Source organism: Coregonus lavaretus (assembly GCF_964263955.1).
Source record: "Coregonus lavaretus genome assembly, chromosome: 1".
Taxonomy (NCBI): Eukaryota; Metazoa; Chordata; class Actinopteri; order Salmoniformes; family Salmonidae; genus Coregonus; species Coregonus lavaretus.
The window spans coordinates 46,594,909-46,617,897 of record NC_139988.1 but is presented as its reverse complement, the minus strand read 5'-3'; the positions used below and the strand labels follow the sequence as shown (position 1 = coordinate 46,617,897).

At 42.2% G+C, this 22,989-nt stretch overlaps 1 protein-coding gene across 1 annotated transcript in view; it reads left to right on the top strand.

The window, feature by feature from the left end:
- Positions 1-22,989, top strand: part of LOC311135016 (potassium voltage-gated channel subfamily KQT member 5-like) — a gene marked incomplete at both ends in the record, with an annotated part of 171,845 nt that overhangs the window by 137,027 nt on the left and 11,829 nt on the right. Inside the window, 8 exons of the mRNA XM_084168853.1 lie at positions 3,047-3,137; positions 15,493-15,619; positions 17,582-17,757; positions 18,009-18,134; positions 18,819-18,929; positions 19,046-19,141; positions 21,562-21,656; positions 22,589-22,615. Coding sequence (XP_084024979.1) covers positions 3,047-3,137; positions 15,493-15,619; positions 17,582-17,757; positions 18,009-18,134; positions 18,819-18,929; positions 19,046-19,141; positions 21,562-21,656; positions 22,589-22,615 — 849 coding nt within the window. The remainder of the gene's footprint in view (positions 1-3,046; positions 3,138-15,492; positions 15,620-17,581; positions 17,758-18,008; positions 18,135-18,818; positions 18,930-19,045; positions 19,142-21,561; positions 21,657-22,588; positions 22,616-22,989) is intronic.

The window sequence follows — 22,989 nt, the reverse complement described above, 5'->3', positions numbered from 1 at the left end:
TCTCTCTCTCTCTCTCTCTCTCTCTCTCTCTCTCTCTCTCTCTCTCTCTCTCTCTCTTTCTCTCTCGCTCTCTGAGCAGCAGCAGCTGGGAGTGGATCTGGTGTCCATGCATGGCCTGTCTGACAGTAAAGGCCTGTTAGTGTCTGCTGCTCTATCAAAACCAGATGTTCCCAGGCCGTTAGGTCCAAACCATGCCCTAACTCACCTCCCCCTCCAGGTATAACTCAGCCTGGAGTGGCCCGCCGACAGCCCTTTACTCACCCTAATATTTCACATTAATCCCATGGAAAATAAATGATGTTATGAATAACCATCTAAGAAGAAAGGGTCAGTTCAGCTCTAAGAGAGGGGAGAGAGGACTAAGCGAGGGGAGAGAGGGAAGGGGGAGGAGGGGTGAGGGGTGAGAGATGTCCTCTATGGGTGGAGACACAACACAAAGGTAAATAAATAGTGCATTTCTCTCCAAGCCACTTATTAGCATCATCCTCCAGCAGTATCCCTGCTGTCTGTTGTCCCGTCATACTGCACAGACAAAAACAGTCAGACACACACACACACACACACACACACACACACACACACACACACACACACACACACACACACACACAGACACACAGAAACAACAACTAATACGTTAAGCCCCAGAGCTATGTGGAGATTAGATAAGATTTAAGAATACAGAGTGACACACACACACACACACACACACACACACACACACACACACACACACACACACACACACACACACACACACACACACACACACACACACAGCAGAAGGTGAGATGAGCAAGTCATCAGACAAAGATAATAACAACATGCATCTTGTTCACTCTTGACAAGATGGAAAATTGCCTTTTTACTGCAAATGAAAAATCCTGTACCAGCTACAGAGTGGATTTACTTAGAGAGAAATAGATATAGAAGTGGGGTGAAAAGACAGCAATAAAGATGGAGATGAGCAGGAGATGAAGAAAGAGAAAAAAATAGTTTGACACAGTCCAATCATCTCATACTTCCATGCTATGTCAACTGCTTGTTCAGCTGGATAAACATCTACAGGTGTAGGATCTTAATTTCACCTATATTGTCACAGCAAATGAATCCTGCAGCAACAGGATTTGAACATTTAGTCCATAATGTTGCTTTGTCAGTAGTTAGGCTATTAGATGACCAAAAGTAGGCTACATGAAAAGTGCAATACTGTTGTTAATATAACCGTGTGTTAGTATGGGTTTTCAGTGAATTTATGTAAATCACAGAGCTCATCTGAGCGAGGAAGATTCTCAGCAACAAAAGAGTGATCTAATTAAGATCCTACATCTGGAATTGAACAGCAGATTTTCCTTCCACTCTGTAAGATTCAAATCAAATCAAATTGTATTTGTCACATACGCCGAATACAACAGGTGTAGACTTTACCATGAAATGCTTACTTACAAGCCCTTAACCAACAATGCAGTTCAAGAAATAGAGTTAAGAAAATATTTACTAAATAAACTAAAGTAAAAAATAAAAAGTAAAATAACAATAACGAGGCTATATACAGGTGGTACCGGTACTGAGTCAATGTGCGGGGGTACAGGTTAGTCGAGGTAATTTGTACATGTAGGTAGGGGTAAAGTGACTATGCATAGATAATAAACAGTGAGTAGCAGCAGTGTAAAAACAAAAGCTGCTTTCTACAGCTCCGTCTCTGTATCTATTTCTATCTCCACTGTTGTTCACCTCATTACTTTAGCGTGAAAGATCCCCATACCCCAGGGTTCCCCAACTGGCGGCCTGCTGGCCGAATTTGGCCCGCAGGTGGTTTTATTTGGACATAAAAGACTGTAAAAACACCAGGAAATCAGCTCCAAGTGATTTTAATTTAAGAAATCTGTTCCCAAGTATTCCCACCCATAATAGAGAGACACGTGATCAAATACAAATGTAAGCAAGGTTTGAAATGATTATGTTTTAGTCAAACATTATATCTGTTTGGCTTCTTGCAGTCAATTTGCAGTCTACAAATTATTTGTAATTATGTTCCGGCCCCCGGACCATCCGCTCCAGAAAAAAACACCCCGCGACTGAATCTAGTTATCCCTGCCATAACACACTAATAGTGCAAGGAACGGGTTTAAGGAAACAGTGAAAACAGGGATAGTTTTCTGTGTCTGCAGTTTTTTCCTTGATATATACAGTAAATATGTGTGTACTACATGTGTATTTGTGTGTATTATCTGTAGGTGATATACACTACCGGTCAAAGGTTTTAGAACACCTACTCATTTTCCAACAGTCTTGAAGGAGTTCCCACATATGCCGAGCACTTGTTGGCTGCTTTTCCTTCACTCTGCGGTCCGACTCATCCCAAACCATCTCAATTTGGTTGAGGTTGGGGGATTGTGGAGGCCAGGTCATCTGATGCAGCACTCCATCACTCTCCTTCTTGGTAAAATAGCCCATACACAGCCTGGAGGTGTGTTGGGTCATTGTCCTGTTGAAAAACAAACGCTAGTCCCACTAAGCCCAAACCAGATGGGATGGCGTATCGCTGCAGAATTCTGTGGTAGCCATGCTGGTTAAGTGTGCCTTGAATTCTAAATAAATCACAGACAGTGTCACCAGCAAAGCACCATCACACCTCCTCCTCCATGTTTTACGGTGGGAAATACACATGCGGAGATCACTTGAAGAAACTTTAAAAGTTCTTGAAATTTTCTGCATTGAAAGAAATTCCACAAATTAACTTTTAAGAAGGCACACCTGTTAATTGAAATGCATTCCAGGTGACTACCTCATGAAGTTGGTTGAGAGAATGCCAAGAGTGTGCAAAGCTGTCATCAAGGCATATATTTTGATTTGTTTATCACTTTTTTGGTTACTACATGATTCCATATGTGTTATTTCATAGTTTTGATGTCTTCACTATTATTCTACAATGTAGAAAATATAAAAAATTAAGAGAAACCCTTGAACGAGTAGGTGTTCTAAAACTTTTGACTGGTAGTGTATGTGTTATCTAATGTAGTGTTTTTGTGTTTCTCTCACCCAGGTTCATCTTGGTGTTTGGCTGTCTGGTCCTGTCAGTGTTCTCCACAATCCCTGCCCATCAGGATCTGTCCACCCACTGTCTGCTCATCCTGGTGAGTGTAAGGATATACCGCCACTGGCCTTACTGCCCTTGTGTGTGCATGTGGGCGCATGTGGGTGTCTCTCTCTCGCTCAAAGGATAAGATGGACTGTAGGATTATAAACACTATTTTATGGGGAACTCTGTTTTCATTACAAGCCTTATTGAATCAGTGTCAGAGTCCAGCAGAGTTCCCAAGCAGCATGAATGCCTTATGTCCTTATGTCTTATGCCACTACATTTTCCCTCAAGGCTGCTGGACGTATAAGTAAGAAGTAAGTAAGCCTTGTCCGAGCCAGAATGACCCATAGGGGCAGGACTCTATCTCCTGTTTCAGCGTGAGGCAGTTTGATGTACAAGTAAACCCCCTGGACAGGACGCTAGGACATATGCATATACACACAGCAAATTCTCCAGTGTTAACTGTTCCAGTGTCCACACTTTCAGTATTAAATTAACACCCTGCTTGATGTAAAGCCTTATTTGCATATTTCCCAGTGTGCCTTGCCTTTCAAGTGAATTGTTACCACCCATGACTGTATTTGTTAGTGACAGAGACATGGTTTTTGCCTTCATTTGTTTTCAGTCCTATGGCCTTCACCAAATGAGATCCTAAGCGAATATGTTATCATTAAAATACAATTATTTAAGACAATACAATATGTATTTCATAACGCCTTATTTTGAGGGCCTCCTTTTACCCTAATATAGTGGCCTGAAACTCATGGTTTACGGGCCACATCAGGCCTGCAAGTCACATTATGCTGGCTTGCCAAATCTTGGGCAATTCCTAATGGAATTCAGCCAGAGTGGGAATATCCAACATTTTGAATTTTCATTCACCCATAACCTGCATTCAGAATGACTGCCAGGGTTGAGAAGACTAAAGCATCTAAACTCAGTGGTGTAAAGTACTTAAGTAAAAATTACTTTTACTTCACTACATTCCTAAAGAAAATAATATACTTTTTACTCCATACATTTTTCCTGACACCCAAAAGTACTCATTACATTTGGTATGCTTAGCAGGACAGGAAAATGGTCCAATTCACACACTTATCAAGAGAACATATCTGGTCATCCCTACTGCCTCTGATCTGGAGGACTCACTAAACACAAATGCTTTGTTAGTAAATTTTGTCTCAGTGTTCGAGTGTTCCCGTGGCTATCCGTAAATAAATAATTTTTAAAAATGGTGCCGTCTGGTTCGCTTAATATAAGCATTTTGAAATGATTTATACTTTTACTTTTGAAACTTAAGTACACTACCGGTCAAAGGTTTTAGAACACCTACTCAAAAAAAAGCCTTGAATGAGTAGGTGTTCTAAAACTTTTGACCGGTAGTGTATATTTTTGCAATTACATTTACTTTTCATCCTTAAGTATATTTAAAACCAAATACTTTTACTCAAGTGGTATTTTACAGGGTGACTTTTACTTGAGTCATTTTCTATTAAGGTAGCTTTACTTTTACTCAAGTATGACAATTGGGTACTTTTTCCACCACTGTTTAAACTGGAACAACCATTTCAGTAACGGGTGAAATAAGTTCAACTAACAGATTGGATTAGTTTAGAAAAATTTATGTTATTTATATTTGAGTAGCATAATATTAATTAATCAATCGATCAATGTACATGCAAAAACATAGATATTGAAACAAGCAATTCAAAAAATCTACCTGCAATAGAGCATGCTGGGAAATATGATCATGATGTGCGTGGTTTTGGTTCAACTGGTTATTAACACAAACGCTGGGGTTCTTTTACACCAATGAGTGTTAATTTAACACTTCGAGTTAATTTCACTCCTGAATCAACACTAAAAATGTTACACTAAAAAAAGCAACGCTAGGTTACTCTGGTCAATTAGCTGTGCATATATTTACATATGTGCATTTTCAGAAACTCAAGGGTAGCTGACGTGTGTGCTGAGTGCGTGTGTAGATCCGTATCATGTTTTATCATACACAGCAATTAGAGCATCCCTACTGTAGGCTACATTTAGCACTGATGGATTGCAAACATTGGGGCGGCAGGTAGCTTAGTGGTTAAGTGCGTTGTGCCAGTAACCGAAAGGTCGCTGGTTCTAATCCCCGAGCCGACTAGGTGAAAAATCTGTCGATGTGCCCTTGAGCAAGGCACTTAACCCTAATTGCTCCTGTAAGTCGCTCTGGATAAGAGCGTCTGCTAAATGACATAAAAATATGAATTACTCGGTCTGCCTCTAACTGCACCCCATAAGAACCAATAAAGCACATGCTGAGCAATATGTGTGTGTGTGTGTGTGTGTGTGTGTGTGTGTGTGTGTGTGTGTGTGTGTGTGTGTGTGTGTGTGAACTGTACATTTGTGTGTGTTGCAGTGAAACAATGCAGACTCATCACTCTGCATACTAATCTTCCTGATTGCTCTCTTGTTATTTCGCAGGACCACACACTTTAAAACTCAACAATTATGGACACTCCATTGAATCTACTGCAGCTATAGCTTATCAAGCTTAGCAATCAGTGATGCTACAGATGTTGGATTTTAACTAGATCACTCTTTTGTCGCGGATAATTTTCCTGTTGCATCAGGAAATTCAAATGAGCCTCGTGATTCCTTGAAAATGAGCAGTACTCTTTCTCTCCATTCGGATCAGACCTGCTATCAAAATAATATTCTCTCTCGCTCAAACGGTATAGGCCTAGGTCCTATTACTACAACATTCAATTGTGCAAACATTTATCTGACATGCAGCCATACACATCCATAATTGTAACTTTATCTAGCTTAATAACACAAAATAGATATTGGTCTCCACTCCACTAGGCTACGACATACAAGTGTGAAGTGTATCCTAAGGTTTCTAAATAACTGTCAAAATTGAGTTCAATCGTGGCCTGGGGTGGTCTAGCGGTTAGGGCCCTTCTGGCACAAATAACTAAATCCCAGGATCAACTTGATTTAGTTACACATTTTAAATATGGGATATTTTACCCCAGATCTTGATAAGATATTACTATACCAGACACTTTTGGATAGCATAAACAGGAAACTAATAAAATAATAACAGTAGGCTACCCCAACATTAGTTTCCATTCATACAAAGTGTCGGGTAAATTGCCATAGTAGATTTGCCGTGGTAAACGAGGAAAGCTTTATGTCTATTGTAAGGACTGCTTATCAAATAAATGGTAGGGATATTGAAGACCAACCAAAAGCTGGTTTTAGCGGTAATGCAGTTGGTTATGGCATGAGTTTCGACAGCGGAAACGCAGCCTATCCAGCTGTGACGCACACTGCCCATATGCGCATGGAACAAGATGTAAAAACCAAGCATAGCCTCCACTCCTCTCAATGAAGTCTGTTTTCTTTTTGTCCTGCCCAATGTAATCAAGTAGCTCGTCAAGATCGTCGATAAAGTGTTTGGCTTGTGAGACTGCTTGGAAATAAATGTTTATTGCCAAAGATTTATTCAAATATCAAGTTGGAGAGGAGCAAAACAGTGAGCTGACATTCCCTTTTTATCTATGTATTGTAGGCAGGCCTACATAATTTTAGCCATGCTTTGGACGTGCGTAAAACACCCTCCATGATGTAGGCTACATGTGTCCATGCCCATCATGAATCAAGAGATGAGAACCTCAGTGAATTCTGGTGAACCTCGTACTTAGACTTTTTTTTCTGTAACAATTGTTTTTTTCTTCCCATTTCATATATTTTTTAAACAAGCCCTCCGTAGGCTACGTTTACCCTAGGTCTACTATAACGAAGGCTGGGTCAACAGCAATGCTTCGTGTCTTTTTTTATGCTGGCGATTTTATGATATCATTACATTTTACATGCATTTATTGTTGTAAAGAATTTTATTAAAACCTAACTTATTAGAATGATTCACTGTCCTGGTTTCATGGTGAGAACGTCCGTGGCGCGCATGAAATGCAAATTCTGGAGAAGTGTGAATGCGATCAGTAAGATGGTTCCAATATGTACAGTGCCTTCGGAAAGTATTCAGACCCCTTGACTTTTTCCACATTTTGTTACGTTACAGCCTTATTCTAAAATGGATTAAATAGCTTTTTTCCCTCATCAATGTACAGTGGGGAAAAAAAGTATTTAGTCAGCCACCAATTGTGCAAGTTCTTCCACTTAAAAAGATGAGAGAGGCCTGTAATTTTCATCATAGGTACACGTCAACTATGACAGACAAATTGAGGAAATAATATCCAGAAAATCACATTGTAGGATTTTTTATGAATTTATTTGCAAATTATGGTGGAAAATAAGTATTTGGTCACCTACAAACAAGCAAGATTTCTGGCTCTCACAGACTTCTTCTTTAAGAGGCTCCTCTGTCCTCCACTCGTTACCTGTATTAATAGCACATGTTTGAACTTGTTATCAGTATAAAAGACACCTGTCCACAACCTCAAACAGTCACACTCCAAACTCCACTATGGCCAAGACCAAAGAGCTGTCAAAGGACACCAGAAACAAAATTGTAGACCTGCACCAGGCTGGGAAGACTGAATCTGCAATAGGTAAGCAGCTTGGTTTGAAGAAATCAACTGTGGGAGCAATTATTAGGAAATGGAAGACATACAAGACCACTGATAATCTCCCTCGATCTGGGGCTCCACGCAAGATCTCACCCCGTGGGGTCAAAATTATCACAAGAACGGTGAGCAAAAATCCCAGAACCACACGGGGGGACCTAGTGAATGACCTGCAGAGAGCTGGGACCAAAGTAACAAAGCCTACCATCAGTAACACACTACGCCGCCTGGGACTCAAATCCTGCAGTGCCAGACGTGTCCCCATGCTTAAGCCAGTACATGTCCAGGCCCGTCTGAAGTTTGCTAGAGTGCATTTGGATGATCCAGAAGAGGATTGGGAGAATGTCATATGGTCAGATGAAACCAAAATAGAACTTTTTGGTAAAAACTCAACTCGTCGTGTTTGGAGGACAAAGAATGCTGAGTTGCATCCAAAGAACACCATACCTACTGTGAAGCATGGGGGTGGAAACATCATGCTTTGGGGCTGTTTTTCTGCAAAGGGACCAGGACGACTGATCCGTGTAAAGGAAAGAATGAATGGGGCCATGTATCGTGAGATTTTGAGTGAAAACCTCCTTCCATCAGCAAGGGCATTGAAGATGAAACGTGGCTGGGTCTTTCAGCATGACAATGATCCCAAACACACTGCCCGGGCAACGAAGGAGTGGCTTCGTAAGAAGCCTTTCAAGGTCCTGGAGTGGCCTAGCCAGTCTCCAGATCTCAACCCCATAGAAAATCTTTGGAGGGAGTTGAAAGTCCGTGTTGCCCAGCGACAGCCCCAAAACATCACTGCTCTAGAGGAGATCTGCATGGAGGAATGAGCCAAAATACCAGCAACAGTGTGTGAAAACCTTGTGAAGACTTACAGAAAACGTTTGACCTGTGTCATTGCCAACAAAGGGTATATAACAAAGTATTGAGAAACTTTTGTTATTGACCAAATGCTTATTTTCCACCATAATTTGCAAATAAATTCATTAAAAATCCTACAATGTGATTTTCTGGAATTTTTTTCTCAATTTGTCTGTCATAGTTGACGTGTACCTATGATGAAAATTACAGGCCTCTCTCATCTTTTTAAGTGGTAGAACTTGCACAATTGGTGGCTGACTAAATACTTTTTTCCCCCACTGTACACACAATACCCCATACATTTCAGTTAATTTATAAATAAATAAAAAATAATAATGAAATATCAGATTTACATATGTATTCAGACCCTTTACTCAGTACTTTGTTGAAGCACGTTTGGCAACGACTACAGCATCGATTCTTCTTGGTTATGACGCTACAAGCTTGGCACACCTGTATTTGGGGAGTTTCTCCCACTCTTCTCTGCAGATCCTCTCAAGCACTGTCAGGTTGGATGGGGAGCATTGCTTCACAGCTATTTTCAGGTCTCTGGCTAGGCTCTGGCTTGGCTATTCAAGGACATTCAGAGACTTGTCCCGAAGCCACTCCTGCGTTGTCTTGGTTGTGTGCTTAGGCTCGTTGTCCTGTTGGAAGGTGAACCTTCGCCCCAGTCTGAGGTCCTGAGCAGGTTTTCATCAAGGATCTCTCTGTACTTTGCTCCGTTCATCTTTGCCTCGATCCTTACTAGTCTCCCTGTCCCTGTCGCTGAAGAAACATCCCCACAGCATGATGCTGCGACCACCATGCTTCACAGTAGGGATGGTGCCAGGTTTCCCCCAGACGTGGCGCTTGGGATTCAGGCCAAAGAGTTCAATCTTGGTTTCATCAGACCAGAGAATCTTGTTTCTCATGGTCTGAGAGTCTTTTGGTGGCTTTTGGCAAACTCCAAGCGGGCTGTCATGCGCCTTTTACTGAGGAGTGGCTTCCGTCTGGCCACTCTACCATAAAGGCTTGATTGGTGGAGTGCTGCAGAGATGGTTGTCCTTCTGGAAGGTTCTCCCATCTCCACAGAGGAACTCTAGAGCTCTGTCAGAGTGTCCATTGGGTTCTTGGTCACCTCCCTGACCAAGGCCCTTCTCCGCCAGCTCTAGGAAGAGTCTTGGTGGTTCCAAACTTCTTCCATTTAAGAATGATGGAGGCCACTGTGTTCTTGGGGACCTTCAATGCTGCAGAAGTGTTTTGGTACCCTTCCCCAGATCTGTACCTCGACACAATCCTGTCTCGGAGTTCTACAGACAATTCCTTCGACCTCATGGCTTGGTTTCTGCTCTGACATGCACTGTCAACTATGGGACCCGATATTCACAGGTGTTTGCCTTTCCAAATCATGTCCAATCAATTGAATTTACCACATGTGGACTCCAATCAAGTTGTAGAAACATCTCAAGGATGATCAATGGAAACAGGATGCACTGGAGCTCAATTTCGAGTCTCATAGCAAAGGGTCTGAATACATATGTAAATAGGCTATTTCAGTTTTTTTTCTTTAATACATTTGCAACAATTTCTAAAAACCTGTTTTCACTTTGTCATTATGGGGTATTGTGTGTAGATTGTTGGGGAATATAAAAAAAATAATCAATTTTAGAATAAGGCTGTAACGTAACAAAATGTGGAAAAAGTCAAGGGGTCTAAATATTTTCGGAAGGCACTGTATATAAAACATTATACTGTATTTGGGAGCAGTATAACGGTTAGTAGACATGCTCCCTTTCTCTTTATATTGGATCTTTGTCCAGCTACTGTGAAAAGTTTGGATGTGCGTAAAAACCCTCCATAGTCTGATTTGTTTTAATATTATATGCCCAGGGAAACAATTATAGTGCCTGTAAGTGTAGCCTATTTAAAACAAGTTGTTGTTTCGTTTTGTTTAGAATTTGATTAGAATGATTCACTCTCTGTTTTTAGGCCTTATCAATAATGAATTGAATCTTGTCCATGCTCAGGCATAATGCAATTTACAGTAGGCCTAGCCCCTATATAGGTGCGAATGCTATGTATATTTCAACATTGAAAACATGCAATTACTTAGAACAATGTGGACTGCAAACAGGTTCAAGTTAACATATTTAGAAAAGATGGTATAGGTTTACATTTTGTTTCTGTAAGCCGTTTAACAAACTACTATGGACTAACATTGGAATTGGAGTTGATTCCAAGGCAATACATAAAAGACCGTAAATACACAGCTTGAAGCAACCATATATTTAGCCATGGAGCACATTCTGATTGGCCAGTGAGGGGCCAAGCCATCGACACACCCACAAATTGTTTATTCATCAAAACCCAGCCCTTTTGCACCAACGCCAGCAACTGCCCTGATAATTGTGGTTGTGAAAAGAGCAAAAATATTTCTGACACACCCCCGAACCTATATCGCTACCGCCAGCGCTTAGATTGACCATTGCGTTAGGTTTGTTAAAATAGAGCCCTGAGTCTGTTAAAAAATAAGTAAGTTGTTCCGATGACAATATCAACCAGAGGGCGAACATACACTATACAGTATATACAAAAGTATGTAGTCACCCCTTCAAATTAGTGGATTCGGCTATTATTTCAGCCACACCCATTGCTGACAGGTGTATAAAATCGATCACACAGCCATGCAATCTCCCTAGATAAACATTGGCAATAGATATAGTCCCGTGTAGCTCAGTTGGTAGAGCATGGCGTTTGCAATGCCAGGGTTGTGGGTTCGATTCCCACGGGGGACCAGTATGAAAATGTATGCACTCGCTAACTGTAAGTCGCTCTGGACAAGAGCATCGACAAAAATGTAAAATGTAGAATGGCCTTACTGAATAGCTCAGTGACTTTCAACGTGGCACGGCCATAAGATGCCACCTTTCTAACAAGTCAGCGTCAAATTTCTGCCCTGCTAGAGCTGCCCCGGTCAACTGTAAGTTCTGTTATTGTGAAGTGGAAACAACATGGACAACAACTTAGTGCAATTGATTTGACATTCATTTATTATTTAAGCCTGCCAACACCATCTTGCAGATGACCTCCAGCACAGGTAGTCTCCAATGAAGACTGACATCAAGTCCGTAGGCTGTACAGTTTCAATTACGGTCTTATTCAAAGTTGATATCTATCAATGTGCTACATTTCATAAACAGGTAAATGGTACTCGAGACATTGGAATAATTTGACAATTTCAATAGCATTAATGAAAATGTATTTCACAATATCATTTCATGTACTTGTGATGGTGAATGCGTACTAAAGTGTGATGTTTAATGTTTCACTCTGAATGAAATATAAAGGAGGATCAGGTAAGTGTTACAACAGTCAAACAACAGTCAATATCATTTCACGATCAGTCATGTTACTAGTTGGCCCAAGATGTACTCTTAAGGAGCCTACCATTACTCCTTAAGGTCCAAGGACCTTATTCATGACTTGCATGTTTCATAACAATACTGTTTTTAACGTTCATTTGGACTGATGGCTGACTGAGCATTCTACTCAATGGATCGTCAATGAGCGCTGATGAAGATTTCATCAAAAGTGCATTACAGGAGCTTGGAAATACATTGACATTCAAAAGGAGGCAAATAATTAGTAGGAAAACCTTTCATCATAATTTTGATGTCACCAGATTGACTTTAGATGCACTATAAGGTTATCTAGCTAGCTAAGATTGAGGGGAGGCCACCGATTTTAGCTAGCTAACGTTGGCATTGCTAGCTATTTTTGAGAAACTTTGCTAGCTAATGACAACATTGCCATCTGTCTAAAGTAAATTTGACGACATGATAATGCTGGAAAAGTTATTTCCTACTAAATATTTGACTACTTTAGCAATGTCATCGTATTTCCAGGCACTATAGTGTAATTTAGACTAAACAGTAGTTAGCCTCCGTCCAGAATGACTGGGTTTATCACCACTGTAATAATATGCCATTTAGCAGACGCTTTTATCCAAAACGACTTACAGTCATGTGTGCATACATGTTTACGTATGGGTGGTCCCGGGGATCGAACCCACTACCCTGGCATTACAAGCGCCATGCTCTACCAATTGAGCTACAGAGGAACACTTTAAGGCACCACTATGGCGCCGCCGATAGAGCGCGGCTTGAGAACGTTCATAATAATAACATGACACGACCGAGTGACGGAGGTGCAGCCTATGAATATGTTATTTTCAGAAGTAGACTGGCTCTGGCTGCTAAATACTCCATCTAAACATGAATCAATTCTCAATTGCGATACGGTTCTAGAAAGATAAAGCCCTTTACTTTCATAACACATCAAAATAATTTCACAAATGCAAAATATACACTTACTGTGCACTGTTTTAACTGGCTTTATCAAAGTTGCAACCGACAGTATCTTTAAGTGACAACACGTTTCTGGCGGCCTTTTTCCGTTACTGACAGGTGTTCGGCGCACGCTAGATAGCTAATTAGCACAGGTGGTCCCTCTGTCTTCCATAAACACGCGTTGTAACATGGAGATATGGCCGTGTGGGAACACTAACCCTAACCCTATAAAGGTGTGTATCAATTTAACCTTTTGTTTTTTGAAAATGATTTATGGCTGATATGAAGGATACGTTCCTTATGTTTCCAAAAATGTACCGCAAGCGATGCTTGTTAATGTTAGACTAGCATCGGGGCTCTTAACAAAACTCCCCGGTCAGAAGATACCATCGTCAATATGCGCTTAAACAGTTAGCGTCTATGAATGGGGTATGCAAGGACTATTGTCGCCAGAAAATGTTCGGCCCTCACAGGATCCTTCTGAGCCTGTGTAGGGACCAGATTCTAATTTTGGAATTTAACAGAAAAGAAGGTTGATTTTGTTTAGTTAAAATGTATGTTTTGATAGTTTGTATGAATATTTTTTGGGATCCTTATTATCCAGCTGCACATTAGGTGGCGGAATGCACATCCAATTGATGCGAACGCCATTATACCAGAGAAGAAGAAGAGAGTGAGAGAGAGCAATGGAGTGGGAGGATGCTGCGCTGGAGTGACCAGTTGATCTAGTTAATGTTAGCTAGCTACATGGTTGACACTGTAGCTAGCTATCTTAGCCAGCTTATCTTGTGGCAACTTAATGTGATAGCAGTTTAGCTATTTCCACACACATCTGATTAATCTGTTCACTCTTTATGCCAATGACAAGGTGGGTAGTTAGCCAACAAGCAGAGATCATATGGGAACTAAAAACAGGAGATTCAACTTTGTCTGTCAGATTCTGGGTTAGCCAAAACTAACTAGTTAGCTTAAACAGCCTGGAGGTGTGTTGGGTGATTGTCCTGTTGAAAAACAAATTATAGTCCAACTAAGCGCAAACCAGATGGGATGGCGTATCGCTGCAGAATGCTGTGGTAGCCATGCTGGTTAAGTGTGCCTTGAATTCTAAATAAATCACAGACAGTGTCACCAGCAAAGCACCCCCACACCATCACATCTCCTCCTCCATGCTTCACGGTAGGAACCACACATGCGGAGATCATCCGTTCACCTACTCTGCGTTTCACAAAGACATGGCGGTTGGAACCAAACATCTCAAATTTTGACAGATTTCCACCGGTCTAATGTCCATTGCTCATGTTTCTTGACCCAAGCAAGTCTCTTCTTCTTATTGGTGTCCTTTAGTAGTGGTTTCTTTGCAGTAATTCGACCATGAAGGTCTGATTCACACAGTCTCCTCTGAACAGTTGATGTTGAGATGTGTCTGTGACTTGAACTCTGTGAAGCATTTATTTGGGCTGCAATTTCTGAGGCTGGTAACTCTAATGAACTTATGCTCTGCAGCAGATGTAACTCTGTGCCTTCCTTTCCTGTGGCGGTCCTCATGAGAGCCAGTTTCATCATAGCACTTGATGGTTTTCCGACTGCACTTGAAGAAACTTTCAAAGTTCTTGTAATTTTCCATATTGACTGACTTTCATGTCTTAAAGTAATGATGGACTGTCGTTTCTCTTTGCTTATTTGAGCTGTTCTTGCCATAATATGGACTTGGTCTTTCACCAAATAGGGCTATCTTCTGTATACCCCCTCTACCTTGTCACAACACAACTGATTGTGTCAAACGCATTAAGAAGGAAAGAAATTCCACAAATTAACTTTTAACAAGGCAAACCTTTTGATTTAAATGCATTCCAGGTGACTACCTCATGAAGCTGGTTGAGAGAATGCCAAGAGTGTGCAAAGCTGTCATCGAGGCAAAGGGTGGCTACTTTGAAGAATCTAAAATATAAAATATATTTACATTTGTTTAACACTTTTTTGGTTACTACATGATTCCATATGTGTTATTTCATAGTTTTGATGTCTTCACTATTATTCTACAATGTAAAAAATAAAGAAAAACCCTTGAATGAGTAGGTGTGTCCAAACCTTTGACTGGTAGTGTATGTGCCAGGGTCAGTGGCTGTAACTGCTGGACCACACAGGCACTGAGGTAACCAATCATTTATTCGGTCTATTGCTTTCCTTGAACATATAATAAAACGATTTATCTAAAGAAACTGATTTTCCCTAACGAAAAATACATCTACCCCCTACAAATATGATTATTATCCACATGAGAATGCACACAAGACGAGCTGTAGCCTGCACATAGCCTACATCGATTACTTGAATTGACACCCAGTGGACCTGCAGTCTAAGTTATTGTATAGCCTGCAAACACCGCTTCCAGCTGTCCTCTGGAGGCGATTCTAAATATTTAATATTCATCCAAATCCTCCTGCTGCAGGATTATTATCCACCTGCTACAGAAAGGGTCAAATGAAGATCCGACATCTGTATATTGATAATTGGAATATCATTATTAATCGTTGGCTTTTATATTTATACTGTCTGGTATTTACAGCATATTGACGTTTCTCCCCTCACCTCTTGATACACAATAATGGGCTGTGACTGTGTGTGTGTGTGCCTGCGTGTCCTGTAGGAGTTTGTGATGATCGTGGTGTTTGGGCTGGAGTACATCATCAGGATATGGAGCGCAGGCTGCTGCTGTCGCTACAGGGGATGGCAAGGACGCCTCCGCTTTGCCAGGAAACCCTTCTGTGTCATAGGTAACTGTGTGTGTGTGTGTGTGTGTGTGTGTGTGTGTGTGTGTGTGCGTCTGTGTGCTTCACTGCAAAGGCCCTATCACTCCACCAAGAGATTACATTTACATTTACATTTTAGTCATTTAGCAGACGCTCTTATCCAGAGCGACTTACAGGAGCAATTAGGGTTAAGTGCCTTGCTCAAGGGCACATTTACGTCATTTAGCAGACGCTCTTATCCAGAGCGACTCACCAATTGGTGCGTTCACCCTATAGCCAGTGGGATAACCACTTTACAATTTTTTGTTTTGGGGGGGGGGGGGGGGGGGGGTAGAAGGATTACTTTATCCTATCCCAGGTATTCCTTAAAGAGGTGGGGTTTCAAATGTCTCCGGAAGAGATGCAGCCTGACCACTAGAAATAGACTTCGATTTAGACATTTGAAAAGGTCCTGATGTCGATATATGCCTTCCTCGGCACTCACAAAGAAAGAAAAATGATTGCCCAACTCTGGGCGCAAACTGATGCTCAGAGCCAAAGCACGCTGCTCATACCACTGCTCTACGGCAGTTCACAATGCTCTAGCAAGCCGTGAGAATACTTCATGGTACTTGATGGAAACAGCGGCGGTTGGTTTGCGGAGCCATCCCCAAACCATAGCCCTAACCTTAACCACTCAGAATAAATGCCTAAACTGTTAACCTTTGAGTTGTTTCTGTTTTAACCCTGTAATGCGTTAAAAATAGACGTTCATCCATAATACGTTGAATTTCAAAAGGAAGCTATGAGCTCTTGTTGTTGAGAAATGATCATCAAGACTGTCAATATTCGGCCTCCCGAGTGGCGCAGCGGTCTAAGGCACTGCATCGCAGTGCTAGAGGCGTTACTACAGAACCAGGTTAATTCCCGGGCTGTGCCACAATTGGCCCAGCATCGTCCGGGTTAGGGGAGGGTTTGGCCGGGGGGGGCTTTACTTGGCTCATCGCACCCTAGCGACTCCTTGTTGCGGGCCGGGTGCCTGCAGGCTGACCCTGGTTGCCAGTTGAGCAGTGTTTCCTTCGACATATTGGCTTCCGGGTTAAGCTGGCGGGTGTTAAGGAGCGCGGTTAGGTGGGTCATGTTTCGGAGGACGCATGACTCCACCTTCGCCTCTCCCAAGCCCGTTGGGGAGTTGCAGCGATGAGACAAGATTGAAATTGGGGAGAAAAAGGTGGGTAAAATAAAAATAATTAAAATGAATGTCAATATTCAAGGCTGATTTCTGATTGACAGATAATGTACTTCAGTACACAAAAAGAAGCTGGCATTGAGTTCTCATAAAAGAAGGATAAATACAGTTTACAAGAACATAGATCACTATCTGTTTCTTCTCTCAATAGAGAATACTAAAACCAGCCACGGTTAGAGTTTCAAAGTTTTAAATGTGATCGATGTGAATTGGAGCGAAACACACTATTATCCCAGTGTACTGTAGGAGCAGTAGTTTTATGTTCTTCAGTGTGGCCCTAAGGATGTGGGTTTGTGTGAACCCTCTTTACCCCTCTCATTCTCCCTTTATCTATCTCTCACACTCTCTCCTTTCTCCTCTGATTGTGTGAAAGTGAATACTAGGTACATTAGATCCATGTGATGACTCCTACAGTACACTGTGTCTATTTTCTTAACCAGTCTCAGAGCTCCAGATCAACACAGTTTGATCAACACCCCTCTACTCTCTCTGGTGTTGGGCACCAACAGCCTGCTGAGTGGGGGACATTTTCACAGAGCTGAAACGTGGAGATGTTACCCAAAACTACCATACCATTTCAAATCCTTAACTCTCCACTTGATTCAAAACAAGTTTGGAACATGTAATTGTATCGCGTGTAACACTCATATGCACTGCAATACATTATCATTAGCCTCTCATGGAAGTTTACTGCAAAAGTATTGAAGTTGGTTTGGGTGCTTTCCTCCAACCCTTTATCTCTTTCTGTCTCTTTCCAGACATAATTGTCCTCATAGCTTCCATTGCTGTGGTGTCCGCTGGTAGCCAAGGTAACATCTTTGCCACCTCAGCATTGCGTAGCCTTCGCTTCCTGCAGATCCTGCGGATGGTGCGTATGGACCGCAGAGGGGGCACCTGGAAACTACTGGGATCTGTAGTCTATGCACACAGTAAGGTACAACCATGTTTGTAGTCCAACAGTCTGGCCTAGAAGGTCCTATGTACTCTGACCTTCTTCAAAGAATAGGAGGATGTGCTCCCCCACTAGTATCTGGTTCCTCTCAAGTTCTTCTTAGTGAATTTTTCCTTGTCACTGTCACTTCAACTTGATCTTTAGGGGTTGAAGACCTCGTTGCTATTAGGTTACACAACAAAAACAGTGAGTTTTTATGTTTTTGTTTAAGCATAATCATTGATTTCCTATAGGAGTTGGTGACAGCCTGGTACATTGGGTTCCTGGTGCTCATCTTCTCTTCGTTCCTGGTCTACCTTGTGGAGAAGGAGTTCAACAAAGACTTTGCCACATATGCCGATGCTCTGTGGTGGGGCACGGTGAGTCTACACACACACACACACACACACACACACACACACACACACACACACACACACACACACACTCCACACATAAACATACTCAATTTAGATTGATCAATATGTTTCAACATAGCCCATACTAATATGCACAGGACTGAAGTTTAATAAGCAGATACAAGAAAACAAGAACAAAGAAAGAGTAGCTTTATGATCATTACTGGATGTGCCGACCAGTCAATAATATGACCTTAAGACACCTTAATGACATCTTGGCATGACAGAGCTACAAGCTCATGCTTGGCTGGTCTTCAAACAACTCCCAGGCACTACTTGCTAGACCTTAAACAATGTCAACACAAATAATGAATGCCCACGGCTTCAGACCCGCTAAAATGACCCAATCGATGAATGTAATTTCCAGTGTCTGTCAGGTGAGACTGGGCTATTAGATGTGCAAGGGGAGACAGGGACAGGAAGAGAAAGGGGGTCACTGAAATACACAACACATACAAAAGTGCAGTGTTATTCAATTCTGGTCCTCAATAGCTTTATACAGTGGGTTTTTCTATTCAGGAAGTACATTTCATTACCTGAATTGACTGAATTGAAAATGGAATTGACCCAAAATACTACAAACCGGTATTTTGGGACAATTGTTTTGTGACCTCTGAACTCTGTGATGTTGATGTGTCTGAACAGATCACCCTGACGACCATTGGCTATGGAGACAAGACTCCTCAGACATGGACGGGTCGTCTGATCTCAGCTGGCTTTGCTCTGATGGGAATCTCCTTCTTCGCCCTGCCTGCCGTGAGACACACACACACCCACATGCACACACACACGCACACACACAATTTGACGTTGAGTGATTGAACGTGGTCCATTGTGTGTGTGTGTGTGTGTGTGTGTGTGTGTGTGTGCAGGGTATCCTGGGCTCAGGCTTTGCCCTGAAGGTACAGGAGCAGCACAGACAAAAACACTTTGAGAAGAGGAGGAACCCAGCAGCCAGCCTCATCCAGGTACACAACACACACTCACACAAGTCCATCACCAGATATGATTTAACTGTTCTGTGTGTGTGTGTGTGTGTGTGTGTGTGTGTGCGTGTGTGTGTGCGTATGTGAAAGTGCCCGTGTGTGTTTGTTTCAGAGTGTGTGTGTATACAGTATACAGTATGTGTATGTGTGTGTGTGAAAACATGCATGTGTGCGTTTGTGTCAGAGTGTGTGAGTGAGTGTATGTGAGTGTGTGTTTGTGTGCGAGTGTGTGTGTAGTTGATATCTAACCGTGGCTGAGACTCTTTGTCCTCTCTCAGGTCCAAAGGCAATACAGGGCTGATATTTATGAGCTGTTTCCACCAGAGCTATTCCCAGGGTGGATTTACCTCTACGCCAAAGCTCATCCTAACAGACAAGACCTGGACTTTTACAATACACAATCATCTTAACATAGACAATGAACTCCACAAAACAAACACACAGATCTTGTTTTTATAGATATTTTACCATCAAGCAGAAAAAACGATTAGGCTACTCGTTTGATTCATATATTCAATTTAGCTCCCTTTTCCACTGCTTTAAGGCCTGCAAACAGCCAACTCATTTTGCATTGTACTCTATTTATACTATCTGTATGGTATGGCTGAGTTGATGTGGAACTCAACACTTCTCCTGACCAGATATTTTTTCTCGACAGACAGACATCCAGTACATCTGCAGTTGGCAGGGATGTGTTATCTCTGTTGTTTGTTTGTGCTTGTCTTTCGCTATTGTGTGCCCTTTGTATTTATACTGAACAAAAATATAAACGCAACATGTAAAGTGTTGGTCCCATGTTTCATGAGCTGAAATTAAACATCCCAGAAATTGTCCATACTCACAAAAAGCTTATTTCTCTACCATAAGCCTCCTCCATTGTCGTTTTAGAGAATTTGGCAGTACGTCCAACCGGCCTCACAACCGCAGACCACGTGTAACCACGCCAGCCCAGGACCTCCACATCCATCTTCTTTACCTGCGGGATCGTCTGAGACCAACCACCCGGACAGCTGATGAAACTGTGGGTTTGCACAACCGAAGAATTTCTGCACAAACTGTCAGAAACCATCTCAGGGAAGCTCATCTGCGTGCTCCTTTTCTTCACAAGGGTTTTGACCTGACTGCAGTTCGGCGTCGTAACCGACTTCAGTGGGCAAATGTTCACCTTTGATGGCCACTGGCACGCTGGAGAAGTATACTCTTCACGGATGAATCCCGGTTTCAACTGTAATGGGCAGATGGCAGACAGCGTGTATGGTGCTGTGTAGGCGAGCGGTTTGCTGATGTCAACATTGTGAACAGAGTGCCCCATGGTGGCAGTGGGGTTATGGTATGGGCAGGCATAAGCTACGGACAATGAACACAATTGCATTTTATAAATGGCAATTTGAATACACAGACATACCATGACGAGATCCTGAGGCCCATTGTCGTGCCATTCATCCGCCGCCATCACCTGATGTTTCAGCATGATAATGCACGGCCCCATGTCGCAAGGGTCTGTACACAATTCCTGGAAGCTGAACATTTCCCAGTTCTTCCATGGCCTGAATACTCACCAGACATGTCACTCATTGAGCTTGTTTGGGATGCTCTGGATCGACGTGTACGACAGCGTGTTCCAGTTCCCGCCAATATCCAGCAACTTCACACAGCCATTGAAGAGGAGTGGGACAACATTCCACAGGCCACAATCAAAAGCCTGGTCAACTCTATGTGAAGGAGATGTGTCGCGCTGCATGAGGCAAATGGTGGTCAACCAGATACTGACTGATCTTCGCCCCTACCTTTTTTAAGGTATCTGTGACCAACAGATGCATATCTGTATTCCCAGTCATGTAAAATCCATAGATTAGGGCTTAATTTATTTATTTCAATTGACTGATTTCCTTATGTGAATTTTAACTCAGTAAAATCTTTGAAATTGTTGCATTTTGCTTTTATATTTTTGTTCAGTGTACTGTATGTGTGTGTCTGTCTGTGTATGTGTTGTGCACCTCTATGTGTTTATGATTACGTGTACCCTATCTCCTCACCATGTTGCCATTCCTCCCATCGATGTATGTCTGTCTGCGTGTGTCAACTCGTACCCCAGGCGGCTTGGCGTCTCTACTCCACCGATGATGCCCGTCCCTACCTCAGTGCCACGTGGCAGCACTACCAGGGTGCCCTCTCCCCCTTCAGGCATGTATCCCCCCCTCCCCCTGCCCCATGATGCCTTGACAGTTTTACTAATCACTCTCTTTTTGTTTTCTTTCTCTTTCCTTTCTTTCTCCCTTCCTCCCTCCCTTCCTCCCTCCTCCGTTCCCTCTGGCCTTGTCTTACAAAACATGTCTCCCCCTTCTCCCTCCTCCCTCCTCTGTCTTTTTGTTTTTCTTTTGTTTTCTGTTGACTGCACGTAGTGTGTCTGGCGTAGTTATGCTGCTGATGAGAACTCGGTTTCCATAGCTACCTGGAAGCCTCATTTGAAGGCGTTGCATACCTGCAGTCCTGCAAAGTAGGTAACAACTAAAGTATGGCTGCTGCTCTGCTCTGCTCTCTTCCTCTGTGCTCTTCTAGCTTTTTTCACAATTTCCTTCTCTGCTTTTTTAGTGGTCGGTCACTTTTTGAGTTTAATCAGCTCAGCAACTACTTTTGACATTCCTCTGTATACTTATTTTGTTATTATTGTAACTGGATACTTGTTTTGGTTATAGTACTTTTACAGTCATTTTTTTGAAGGCTCACAGTCATCAAATAGTCTAATATTTCCAGGCGCCCACACACAAAGAACCAAACGTACATACTTTGCTTTCACTAATTCATTTAAACATGGAAAGTAAAACAGAGTGTATAAACAAACATTTTCCAACTTATCTTGTCCAGAAATTACATCCATGTTTTCTCTGAAGGCTTTAGGGTGTGTTTAAGGGCACAGGAGAGGAGCCTGGTAATATTGTCTGGACCACCTGCTTTATTGCACACTCACCCGCTCTCATGCAAACATACACACACATACCCTCTGTAGGTCTACATACAGTGTGGGCACAAACACAGACATCTGCTTATTCAATCACAATTACACAGAAATACACACACACACACCTTTCTATCTCCTATCTCTGTTTGCCAGTGCTTTCCTAGCCCGGTCATGTGGCACAGCCATCGCTTGCATGTGTACCTGCTGCAATGTTCTGCTGACAACTAGCTGACAACATTTATCTTTCACAAGGCTTTGACTGTGGTAGTTTGTGTTCTTCATGCCTGACTGTTTGTGTTTATGTTCTGACATCATGTCTCGCATGCGACACACACAGAGAGGATGTTATGAAGCTAGCTGACCTTCATCTTCATCTCGCTGTCCCTGTGGGAGACCCTGTAGACTCTGTCATTAACTACTGATGTCTCTTCCCTTGTCTCTCTCTCCTCTTTTCTCACTAACACCTAAAGGAAAGAACAGGGCGAGACAACTAGCAGGTTTGTAGCTCTCGCCTCTACACACATCGCGCAATGGTTTATTCAATGACATTCACTCTAATAAGAAGTCATATGCTGTTTGTGTTGATACTGAACCCTTGTTTTCAAATTGTTTTGAAAGTCACTGTTTGGCCAGAGCTTCCAATCACCAGGGTGTCCCAGGTCAGAATCAGTCCCTTGTTAGAGGGGAAGAATGAAAATCAACAGTGCTATGGAAGTCAATGTCCTGGTTTGAGAGAGGGGTCTCTAGTGTATCAGTCTCTGTCTCTCAGAGCACCTCTCCAAGCCACCATGAATGCACTACCGGTCGTTTCTCTCTGTCTCTGCTGTGTTTGTGTGTTTTAGAGAGTATCTGAGTGTGTTTCTATGCTTAC